Source organism: Bos javanicus, chromosome 15 (genome assembly GCF_032452875.1).
Source record: "Bos javanicus breed banteng chromosome 15, ARS-OSU_banteng_1.0, whole genome shotgun sequence".
Classification (NCBI taxonomy): Eukaryota; Metazoa; Chordata; class Mammalia; order Artiodactyla; family Bovidae; genus Bos; species Bos javanicus.
In genome coordinates this window covers 5,767,265-5,779,719 of record NC_083882.1, presented here as the reverse complement: position 1 = coordinate 5,779,719, position 12,455 = coordinate 5,767,265, and the positions used below count along the sequence as shown (strand labels likewise).

General features: G+C 39.9%; 1 protein-coding gene across 1 annotated transcript; it reads right to left on the bottom strand.

The window, feature by feature from the left end:
• Positions 1–5,762: 5,762 nt before the first annotated feature.
• Positions 5,763–12,455, bottom strand: LOC133261630 (stromelysin-1-like). The gene is made up of 10 exons (XM_061440095.1): positions 12,203–12,455; positions 11,195–11,439; positions 10,950–11,098; positions 10,695–10,820; positions 10,121–10,285; positions 9,791–9,935; positions 8,769–8,902; positions 8,190–8,349; positions 7,100–7,203; positions 5,763–6,168 (listed from the first exon to the last, which is right to left on the bottom strand). The coding sequence occupies exons 1-10, from the start codon at positions 12,305–12,307 to the stop codon at positions 6,068–6,070; spliced, it is 1,434 nt and encodes a 477-aa protein (XP_061296079.1). The 5' UTR covers positions 12,308–12,455; the 3' UTR covers positions 5,763–6,067.

Here is a 12,455-nt window from a genome sequence, read left to right as displayed (position 1 = left end):
TCATCAGGGCACGAATGGGATAGAGATAAGTCAGATCACAGCAGCACCCATTTCCTGCTTAAAGGGTAAGCTTGGTTTTGCTTCTCAGGTAGACTAACTGGCCCTTCCTTGGTCCCTAGACTAGGAAGAATGAAGGCTCTCCTACAGGTTCTCTGGGCTCAGCCTTGGGACTCTGGATGAAAATTCTCTCCAGACGCCTCCTTGTTCACTATCCACTTCCTATGTGACCAATCTATATTCCTTTCCTTGTGTGATTCCGTATTTCATCACCTTAATCCTTTGCCCTCTCCACTCGCTCCTCCCTGATTTCCTCCCTTGACCTGCTGAAACACCCCTCCTCACTCATCATCTGCTCATCCTTGGATCACCCAGGAGGATTCACACATTCTTGCCCCAAACTGTCCATGCCAAGAGCATATCCTACCCTCCTCTCTCTGTCAGACACACTTATATAAAAATAGCAATTCACACCTGGACTCTCACAAGTAGCAAAAAAGAGGCAATCTGTAACGGTAGATTATGATAAACTTTCTACCCTGCTTTGTTTCATAAATGACTCTGATGCTTCAAGTCAGCACCATCGAAGAGTGGTGGAATATAAATTCATTGTTCATGTGTTCTTTAACTCAATATGGGGGTGCCCCAGGGATTTGTTTTTCTTTCTTTTTTCTTTTTTTGAGGCCACTTCCATATTCTTACTCCACCGTTAAGCTCATTGAATTACAAGACTTCCCTCGTGGTCTAGTGGTTAGGAATCTGCCTGCCAGTGCAGGGGTGGAAGCTCAGTCACTGGCCTGGGAAGATTCCATGAGCTGCAGGGCATCTAAGCCCCTGTGCTACAACAACTGAAGCCCACACACTTGAGAGTCCACGCACCATCACAAGAGGCGCCTCCACAAGGAGAAGCCCACACACCACGACTGGGGAGTAGCCCTCACCCGCCTCAACTAGAGAAAGCCCGTGTGCAGCACCAAAGGCCCAGCACCAGAAAAATATTAACTGATTTTTTAAAATTAAAAATTTTAATTTAAAAATAAGTAAATAAAACAAAGAAATTTTAATAAAAAAAATGAAGCCATCTATGTGCTGATGACTCCCAAATTTACATTTCCAATCCAGAGCTTTTCCTTAAACTCCAGACTCATAAATCCAGCATCACTGTATGGATGTAAGATAGACATAGCAAATACACAACAAGCCCCAAACTAAACTTACGGTCTTCCCACCACAGCCTGCTCACGCCTCAAGTGAGGGCCGCTCAACAGCTTTGTCCTAAAAGACTCGAGGTCCTCCAAACTCTTCTCTTTTTCCTACACTTCACAGCCTCACACTTTCACACCCTAAATCCTGTTGATTCTATTTGCAAATACATCTCAAATAACTTCTCCCCACTACTACGGTTCCCACCTAGCTGGAGTCACCATCCTTGCTGGATTAAAATAGTACGATTGCCTCCTAACAGGTCTCTGTGCTTCTACCTATGTTCCCGTTTGCTCTATTAATGATCTAACAGGGTATCCAGAGCCTCTTCTGACCTATTCTCTCCTACGGTTCTTCCATTTCACCCAAAAACCAAAGTTTTAAACCGACCCGTATCACCTCGCGGACTTGCTCCCGCCCCAGCCCGCATCTCTCTGCCTTTCTCTTCTAGGGCTCCCACCTGCTCCCTCTGACTTCATTGCCGTCAGCAGCCCCTTGCTGTCCCTTGAACACTGGGCACGGCGGACTCGGGCCTCTATCTCCTTCCAGCATGTGATGTAGAGTATTTATAGTTCTTAATTGTAGTTTCTTGTCTGCCGCTCTCATGCATGGAAGTTTTAAGACGACAAAATCTTCACCTGTTTTGTTCACTGATTTATCCAAATGTATCCAAGCTTTTAGCACTGTGCTTAGCATACAGTGAGTACTTAGTAACTATTGCCCAAAGAGTGAATGAATAAGGAGAGGAAGAAATGGATGTCTCCTATCCTGTCTGCCCTTTATGTTTATTTCCATATCAGTGGTATCATCCCCAAATTGTGACCTCCAAAAGTGTTAGAAGCACTTCTGTCCTTTCTTCGCAGAATTTTGACCTAGATTTCTGCCAACTGTAGTCTTGCGGTTGTGACTCTCCTCCCAAGTTTTTACTTGCTCATGAGGATGTAATTTGAATCTGATTAATCACAAAACTGACATGGACTGAAAGCACTAAGAAAAAGACTTTTTCATTTGCTACAGAGTCAGATGGTAACATGTTAGGACTTCACGGAAAATGAAATTCAAAGCAGGTTAATGTGCAGAGACATTTAAAATTAAATTGTCGTTTTCAGAATGTGTCAGGGAAAGCAATTTGATGTTCTGTAACAGATCTATATAAAAGATTTTCACGCCTTTGAAAATGTATCTGTGGTCTCATGTGTCACACGTGTTGTCCCAGAAGTGTGGGAGTCCTCTACAATGCTCTCTTATGAATCACCCATGAACTTTCCTTTAGTATCGGATTTTGCAGTGGTTTTTTAAAACCACTAATCTATAACTAAGATTAATCTATGACTCTCTTAAGGTAGCCAAATGCCTCATCATCTAATTAGTGATGTGCATGAATGGATGAGTGAATTCCCACTGTCCCTTTCTACTATCCAGCAGAATCCTAATTGACAAGTCATTAAATACTCTTGAATTATGAATGAAGTATTTATTTTAAAAAGCCATATTCCTGTACACTTAGATGCGTGTAAAATATTCTATCACCTGAGTTAATATTCCTTATTTAAGTGGAAAAATACATAAAGCAGCACTTGTAGAAATTACTCGAGTTACAAACCTTTGACTTTTGAAAGTCTGTATTACACACCATGCCTAGGCCACTCCAACCTCCCCTTTTGATTCAGCTAGCTATAAAGAGCCAGTTCCTTTATCTCTTTTCCAGCTCTTGACTTATTACCTCTGTCAGTCTTTCCTTTGCTTCATCTGTTTTGTTTTTCGTCACATGTATAGTCAGTTCATGTCGATACAAAGAATAGGGAGCAGCAGAGTGGATCATACATAAGTTTGGTGTCAGCCAAGATGGATTACATCTCTGGTTCAGCCATTTATTATCAGCATGACCTTGAGGATATGGCCTATCGTCTCTGAGCAGCAATCCTTAGATTTGTAAAACTGACGTAATAATCTCTACCTCCCAAAGAAGAGTTAAGTGAGGTGATGTATGTAAACTACTTGTTTCTGCATTAAAACAGGACAAATAATATATGTCAGACCTTCAGTTGGACTAGTTCATGTCTGAGAGCAGCTTTTTTTTTTTTGCATGCCAATCAAATAATAGAAATAATAGTGAAATATTTAAAATCACCTACTGATACACTGAATACTGAAAATAGTATACTGATGCCTACAATTTTATTTGATTTATTTACTATTTTTCCCAATGCTACAATGAATATCCTTGAATATACTTGCATATCTGATGAAAAGCTTAACCTTCAAGGTCTGAGCAGAGATGGAGGGGTAGGGAAACTATTGTTTAAATTCTCCACCACGTGGGCCATTTGGATACTCATGACAACCACAAATTACACATTACTGAATAATCATTTAATGTAATAGTTTTATTTACTTTAAATGTATTTTTATTTTTTATTATTTTATATTTTAAATTTTATTTCTTTGATGTATGCATTTATTTAATCACTAATTTAGTGACCAATAGGAAACTGAATAAATAAATCACATATTTATCTCACAGAATGTAGTCATGAAAAGTGAAGCAAATTCTGCATGTACTGATGTAGAATGGTTGCCAGGCTATAGTAAGTGGCAAACGGCAGAGCAGTGTGAGTTTATATGCTACCATTTTAACTTAGGGCTTCTCTGGTGGCTCAGACGGTAAAGAATCTGCCTGCAACACAGGAGACCTGGGTTGGGACGATCCCCTGGAGAAGGGAATTGCTACCCAATACAGTATTCTTGCCTGGAGAAGCCCATGGGCAGAGGAGCCTGGCAGACTATGGTCCATGGGTTAGTAAAGAGTCGAATACAACTGGGCAGCTAACACACACACGCACTTTAACCTATAAAGATAATATTATTGCTTGTATATGTATAAAATAGTTCTGAAAGGATTCCTAAAATTCTAGTTTGTTTCCTCTGAATAAAGGAACTAGATAGTGATGATACACGTGCAAGGAAAATTAATTTCTCATTGCATGTTTTTACCTTTCAAATTCATGCTGTAGCTGCATAGTGTCTATCAAAAAATAAACCAAATGAATTTAGTTAATTTTTAAAATAAAGACATGTTCAATCCTTGGCAAAATACGGTTGTTTATTAAGATTACATCATAAAAACCTTTCATTTGGTATGTCTTGCACTATAAGACTAATAAAATGCTGGAAAATTCCACATATTCATATCTTCTCTCTTTTTTAAAGAGAAAATTTAGGTATAATTGACATACAGCATTGTATTAGTTTTAGGTGTACATCATGATGATTTGGTATGTGAATACAATGCGAAATGTTTACCACAGTAAGTTTAGTTAACATTTATCACCAAACATCATCACTATATCTTCTTTTTTGAGTTCTAAGCTCATTTATTTCATGGTATTACTTGGGCATCTCTCAGACATTTCAAAAATTAGCAAACTGAGCAATTCTTCCAAACTATTGCCCTTTCCTCACAAAACTGCTTCTTTCCAGTTCTTCCCCCATCAATCCATAAGCTCAACAAAGCTATCTGGGAGTTATTCTGGCCACTTCTGTCTGTTAAATAAACTCCATGTCTAAGCCATCATAGAGTTCTACTGCCAATCATATGCACATTCATATGCCTATCTGATTCTCCCCTGTGACCGCTTTAGTCCAAACCATCTTCTCAGCTAGTTTTCATGTCTTCCTTCAAAACCTTCTCCAATGCCATTCTTCCAAAACTTCTAAAACCACCCAGCTCAAAGGAGTTCCTCCTGTTATTCTATCAAAGAAGCCGAATTTTTCCTGTATGACTCTTCCTAAAACCACAGTTGCGTATCCATATTTGTCACTCTTTGCATACAGTCTTTCTTGGTGGATTATAATCTCAGTGAGGCAGGGACAGTGTCCATTTCCTCAGGCTCCCATGCCCACAACCCAGCACAATACCTGAGACATGGAGTACTAGTAATAAATTATTCTCAAATGAATTAATAAGTGATAGCATGAATGAGCTCTTACTGTGTAGCCAGTACTGTGCTACATATTACTTAGGAGTGGCAACCTGGTTTAAGATAACCATTTGTCCATGGGGGCTTATGGGGACATGGACAGATACAAAATGAGTATAGGAGGGCATTTTCATGTGTGGATAGAGGCGATCTGAGCACAGTTATTTACCTGTGCAGGGAAAGGAACTCCATTGATGCAATATATAAGTAAAAAAAGGAGAAGGTAAAGAACGGGTTTATTTCCCCACCAGAAAAAATGAGGTGTGTGAACTAGGTGATTTGCTTTGATTGTAGGATTCTGCCTCACAACTTTTTTCAGAGCCTGCCCTGTGTGGTGACAGCACCCTTGATCTTTCTCCTTAGGTGTGTCGGGAACACATATGAAGCCTTGTTGGCGGAAATAGCATCCCTTTGGTAGGGCACCTGGGGAGGGGAAATGGCAGATTGTTTCCAGTTCTGGTTGAGCTCATTTTGAGGTCCCAAACGTGGAGACCCTGATCCTGTACCTCCACTGTTGACTGATCAGTCCACAACACACCCAAGATGGTGAGGAAAGTGCATTCATTGAAACAAACAACATGATAAAGTTAACTGACAGATTCTCTTTATTAAATAATAAGCAAATAGTCTATATACAGTCTCTTGCCTGTTGCAGAGTGCTAACCCTGTTCCCGTGGGAGGCTGAGGTACGTGACCAGAGTACAAACACACAGCCCATTTGAATGCCCTGTGATATGTGAGGCTAGTGGGCAAGACACACAGCTCACACTCTTGGTCTCCATCACTGCACACACAGGAGAACACGAACCATTTCAGTTCACAGAGACTTAGGTGAAGAGTTAACGGCTTAACTTAAAATGCCCAGTTATGCCTTCTAAACATCTCTCCTAACAATTCAACCAGCTGTTACTCTTCAACATATGTGTCACTTTCTTTGCATTTGGGTCAAATTCAAACTGCGAAGATCCACTGAAGAAATAATAAAACCCTGCAAATGCAGACAGGGGAAATAATGAGATATTTTTCTTCAAGTAAATAAATTTGGCAACACACAGAACTCAGAATAACAGATACCTAAAAGTAGAAAGTGTTTGTAGAGATTTACTATGTGCCAGGACCTATGGTAAGCATTTTGCATGACTTTTATTTTCATTTCTTTCTGTAAAAGTCCTATGAGGCACATATGTCTAACTCCATTTTACAGATAGGAAGTTGAGATTCAGACAAATTTAAATGCCTGCCCAAGGTCACTCAACAAGGAAAGGATGGAAACAGCACCCCACTCCAGCTCTGTCTGACAGCAGAACCGGGCTCTGGATTATTAGGTTATTCTGCTTAAAATCAGATAAAATTCTCTGCATCTTCAGAAACTGTGTATCTTTACACTTTTCCTCCCGAATACTCCTCCTCCCCTTTGCTGACAAAGAAGCCTGATTCTCTGGCCTCAGAGAATCTCAGGAACTCTTTCAGAACCAGACGATCCTTTCTGACTCTGCCATCCTGGTGCTCAGGTTACCTTTCAATAAAGATCATCTATCCCTCCACCCATCTATCCCTGAGGTGGGAGAAAATCCTTTTTTTTTTTTTTTTTTTTTAACTTTGGGCTCATGGAAAGTTAAATATCGGCAGCTGACTGACTACTCAGGAAAGACAGAGAAACTCTCCGTGGGAATTAGTGGTGGGATGGAGAAGCCAGCTGGCCACTGTTGAACTTGGCCACACCACTTGAGGGGGTTTTTATACAGCTTATTATACGAAGTAGTCATACAATTGATATGAAATTTGTAAGCTGAAATTTAGGGTTGGGAGGAGGAACCTGGTTAAAGACAACTTTATTAAATACTTCAGCTTTCCTCTTTCTTCCGGTACTACAGAATGTTTCAAGTGCCCCACTGCCAACAAAAGGAGTGTCCTCTTACCAAATACTTCAAAAACAGCATCCACCTCTGGTTCAACCCCTGGAAAATCTTCCACTATTTGCTTGGGAAAACCTGGCTCCATGGATTGTCTCTTCTCATCAAATCTGCACCAAGTAAAAGAAACAAAGCTCAGCATTGCACAGAGGCCGTGTTATCAAAATTGGCAAAAAATGTGGAATTCTAATCAACTTTCCGAGATTTGCAAATAAATGTCAGGCGTGTTTAGTGCTACAGAAATGTGTGACATTAATGGTACCGCAAACTTGGCTCTTAAAATTGTATCTCTACGAGAAAGAGAGGCAGCATCTTGATCTAGCAGATGCTGTTTGCTACCATATTTCTTAGGTCTGGAGAGAAAAAATCTTAATCATCCTTCTATCACAAAGATGTGAACACAAAGTGAATCCAATCATTCATTTCAGATACAAATTTCAAGTTTTCTATCATATTTGGTTCATATATGTTGTCACTGGGGCTTCCCAGATGGCTCAGCAGTGAAGAATCCTCCTGCCAATGTAGGAGACACGGGTTCGATCCCTGGGTCAGGAAGATCCCTTGGAGGAGGAAATGGCAACCCACTCCATATTCTTGCCTGGGAAATCATGGACAGGGGGCCTGGAGGGTTACAGTCCATGGGGTCGCAAAGGGTTGAGCATGACTGGGGTCTGAGCACACACACAGGGACTCCCCCACAGCTGTCTAGAGCCCCACCGTTCCTCCTGTGGGGGACGAAGGTATAAGAGGAAGGCAGGCGACTTCCTTAGAGAAAGAAGATAATTTCCCTAACTAGGATCATACACGGAGAAGGCAATGGCACCCCACTCCAGTATTCTTGCCTGGAAAATCCCATGGACAGAGGAGCCTGGAAGGCTGCAGTCCATGGGGTCGCTGAGGGTCAGACACGACTGAGCGACTTCACTTTCACGCATTGGAGAAGGAAATGGCAACCTACTCTGGTGTTCTTGCCTGGAGAATCCCAGGGACGGGGGAGCCTGGTGGGCTGCCGTCTATGGGGTCGCACAGAGTCGGATGCCACTGAAGGGACTTAGCAGCAGCAGGATCATACAAAGTTATTACAAACAAATATTACCTCCAGTATTTGTCCTCTGCAAAGAAGTACGTTTTCTTCTTTTCCTTGTCAGAAAAGGCTGCGTCTATTTTCCGTACTGTTGAAGGAAAGCCCAGGGTATGGATGCCTCTTGGGTAACCTGCTTGCATCTCATTTCCTCTGATGGCCCAGAACTGATTTCCTGTTTTTATGAGAAAAAAACACAATCACACTGCATCTATAACAATTGAGTCTTTGGTTTTGGAAATACTTCTTAGCACCTTTGACTTTCATAGTAGAAAAAGAAGCCAGAATTTTAGATTTAGCAGCCCCAAATAGACATTAAACAAAAACTTGTAGGTTGAATGAATGAACACAGACGGAATGAACACAGTTGTAAATTCCAAATGAGGGAATTTACAACTGGGCTATTTCTATTCTTGTGTTCATTTCATCATCTATAAAATATAAATAAAATAATGCCAGTCTCAATTACAGCTTTGTTACCTTTAAGAAATAAACCAGACAAAATTTGTTGTAGAAAAAAATTAAAGTCTTAATCAATTTTTAGGTGAGAGGCTTTATTTCGGCAAATTAAAGAAATTATTACATAATAATTACCTTTAAAAATGAAAACCGTGTCTTTGCTAGTAACTTCATATGCGGCATCTATGCCTGAAGGAAGAGATGGCCAGAATGAAGAGATCAAATGAAATTCAGGTTCGAATGTCCTGAAAGATTTCCGCCAAAAATGTCTGAAATATATGCAAAAAGAAATGAAAATTGAAAAAAGTCTTCCACCTTTTAGCATATTTTCCTCACTCTCCTTCCTCACCCATTTCCCTCCATTTCCACATCCTCTAGGATCAATGACAGACAGAAATCAGGTATGTTGCCATTAAGGAAAAATCTTTCTTTTTTTCCCCCCAGAAGACTGCACTGGACCTGTTGGCATAGGATTCCAGAATAATGTCTCTGTGAAAGGGAAGTTATCCTATAATGCAAATTAATCAACTGACTATAAGTTTTAAACACCTACAATTCATACAATACAGTATATATATTACACCATGATGTATATTTTCAAAAATAAAGGCAGATGTGTATACGTACATGTAAGTATATTTTTATACATACACGGAATAATTCTGGAAGGATATTTAAGCATTCATCACTATGGATGGAGATAGGGAGAACTGAGAAGCTGAATCAGTGATGTGATGATGACTTCTTTTAACTTTCTTTCCACTTGTGTGGTTTAATCATGTGCATATTTATCCAGCAGTGAGTAAATTAATTGATTAAATGTAATAGTGTCCTGGTATCATTTTTAAAGGAAGCAAAGGTAAAATTCAGATTCTAAAGTTTTACTTGTGACTTTTCAAAAGTAACCATGACTCAATAATATTTGGAAGTGATAGTTACAGGATAAAAATCAAATCATCCTAAGTCTTTGAAAATGAACTTGACAGTTTTAGGAAAATGTGGAAAGTGGAGCGTCAGAATAATTTCAAGTCTCAGAGCCAAATTGTTTTGTTTTAAATACTTAAAAATCTCTATCAAGTTTCTATTTGTTTTCCTCTCTAAGCATTGCATTGATACATCAAAAGAATACATAGGAATATAACGTTTTCTGGACTGACCTGCCTTTAAAGAACAGGATTTCTCCCCTCAGTGTGCTGATTGCATCGAAGGACAAGGCAGGGTCACACGCGGCTGGGGTCCCGGGTTCGGGAGGCACAGATTCCGTGGGCACCACAGGGTCATTAGGGGAAACTGGGGGAGACCCTAAAGGGGACAGAGGTGAGGATGCAAACATCAGCAGGAAATGATGCTTCTTTCACTGTATATGCTTCCCACATGTTTTCAAAGTGCCTCAAGTTAAATTATAAATGTTTTATGCAGCATTTGGAAGCTTTCCTGAAGACCATCATTGCAAAGCTACCACGTCTAATTTTTCCGGCATCACTCACCGTACAGGAACTGAATGCCGTCGACATCATCCTGAGAAAGGCGGAACCGAGTGAGGTCTGTGCGAGGGTCGTAGACTGGGTACATCAAAGCTTCACGTTCGGTTGAGTGCTGGAGACCCAGGGAATGGCCAAGTTCATGGGCAGCAACAAGGAATAAATTGATTCCTATTTAAGAAATCATAGATAACAGTTACTTATTCCTTAAATACACATCCAGTATACAGGTCAGCTGTGTATTATGTTCATTTGGTCAGCTATTATAGTCGCTTATTTCCTGGAAGAACACAGTACCTTTCTTGCCCCCCTCTCCACCTTTTTTTTGGTTAATTGATCAATTGACTGATTACACTTAATGGAAAGTCAAGTGTTTTTCAAGACTCATTCTTGAAATCAGTCTTTGAGACAAAGTATCCAGCCATATCCAATTACTCCCATCTCTAGTCTGCCTCTGCTGATTCTTGTCCCACTGGGAAATCTGTTACACTCCATTTCTCCAATATTCTTAGTTATTGAGACTTCTCCAAGTTAAAACAAAAATCAACACCAAAATCATTCTGAGAGATGTGTCGCTAACCTGATGTATCCTTTGTCCATTGTTCATCATCATCAAAGTGAGCATCTCCATAAAACCCTGATCCAGGTGGGTAGGCATGAGCCAAAACTTTTCCAGGTCCATCAAAAGGCAAAAAGTCCCCATGTTCTAAGAGAGAGAGAGAAAAAATTATTGGATGATCAATAATTAGGATCTCTTTGCAATCTTTTTCTAATGAAACAACACCAGATAAAATTTTGTGTGGGTTTTTTCCCCCTTGTTTCTGTTTTTTTTTACCTCTAACTGCAAATATGATCATTATGTCAGCTTCTCCTTCATAGATCCTGGAGAAGGTAAGTGGAGTCACCTCCTCCCAGACCGTCAGAGCTTTTTCAATGGCAGAATCAACAGCATCTCTGGGTAAATCCTTTGTGTAATTCACAATTCTGTATGAAAAAAAGTAATAATAAAGATACTATTTTCTCCTGTAATAGTAATTTATAAAATCTCATAGTATGCAAAAATCTCTTTGGACCCATTACCTGTACGTGAGGTGAGTTTTCCTCCACTTGGGCGACCCAGGAAAGGTGCTGAAGAAACCAACGTCAGGAATCCCACATCGGGGCTTGCGTATCACCTCCAGAGTGTCAGAGTCCAGCTTTCCTGTCACCTCCAACCCCAGAAACTTCTGCATCTCTTGAATCTTTTGGACTACTGGACTACTGTCCTTTCTTCTAACAAACTGTTTCGTATCCTTTGCAAGGTTGTAGTAGTTTTCTAGATATTGCTAATGGAAAATAAGTATAGTTTTAGGTTATTCTTATGATTTTTAGTGGTTTACAGAAAATTTGTGCAGTTGCTCACTTTATCTATTTGAAATAGTCTTCTAGCTTACTGAAATAAAAGTCAATGTCATGTTTAATTCTTCAGTTACAGACTCTTCTTCACTTTTGCTTTATCTTTGTAACAGAATAATCTGTGCAGCTTATTTTACTACCAGAGCAATGAAAATTGCCATGAACTGGAAAATCAAGGTAAATATCTAGGGAACTTAAAGGAGATAAACAAACAATCAAACTTCCTTGTGTGTATTTGTCTATTTCAGCTACATTTATTCAATTTTCCACTTTATACTTCTCATAAGGAGCTGGCTTAAGAAAAAAACTTAAAAAAAATCTCTATGTCTAAACATGACAGCAGCAATAAAAATATCCAGCTAACATTATATTGGATTAAAATACCTACAGAAGTTTCAAAACAAGACACATTTCATATACTCTCTGCTTGTTATTCACGTATCTTAAACAATGCTGCTACTAAGGTGGTTTTGATCTTAGTACCTAATATCTCTGGCTTTTGTTCCTTCCAGTATAAAAAGAGAAGCCCAGGTGAGTGATACTGAGACCCTTTCCATGTGCAACACATATAACTCTGCCTTTGCACTTCATACATGGTCAGTTCCAACAATTCTGTGTGAGCTTTATAAATAGAAAGCAGAGCTAGTTTCCCCACCGGGCCATCAGGGATGTGAGGACCGCCCCCTTAGTTACCTGAACAAGCTCCATGGTGTCTTCCTTGTCCCTTGCAGCCCTGTCCAGTGGATAGGCTGAGCACACCGCCACACATAGCAACAGCAGAATCGGAAGGTTTCTCATTTCCACTGACTTTTCTCAGCTTGATGTGGTCTTAATGGCTTGCTCTCTGTCTATCTTCTACTAGGTCCACGGTCTAGAGTCCGATTTTTATAAGGTGACAGTGTTTGTTTAGATCACCCGCAGTTTGACTCATGATTGCTTTCTTCCA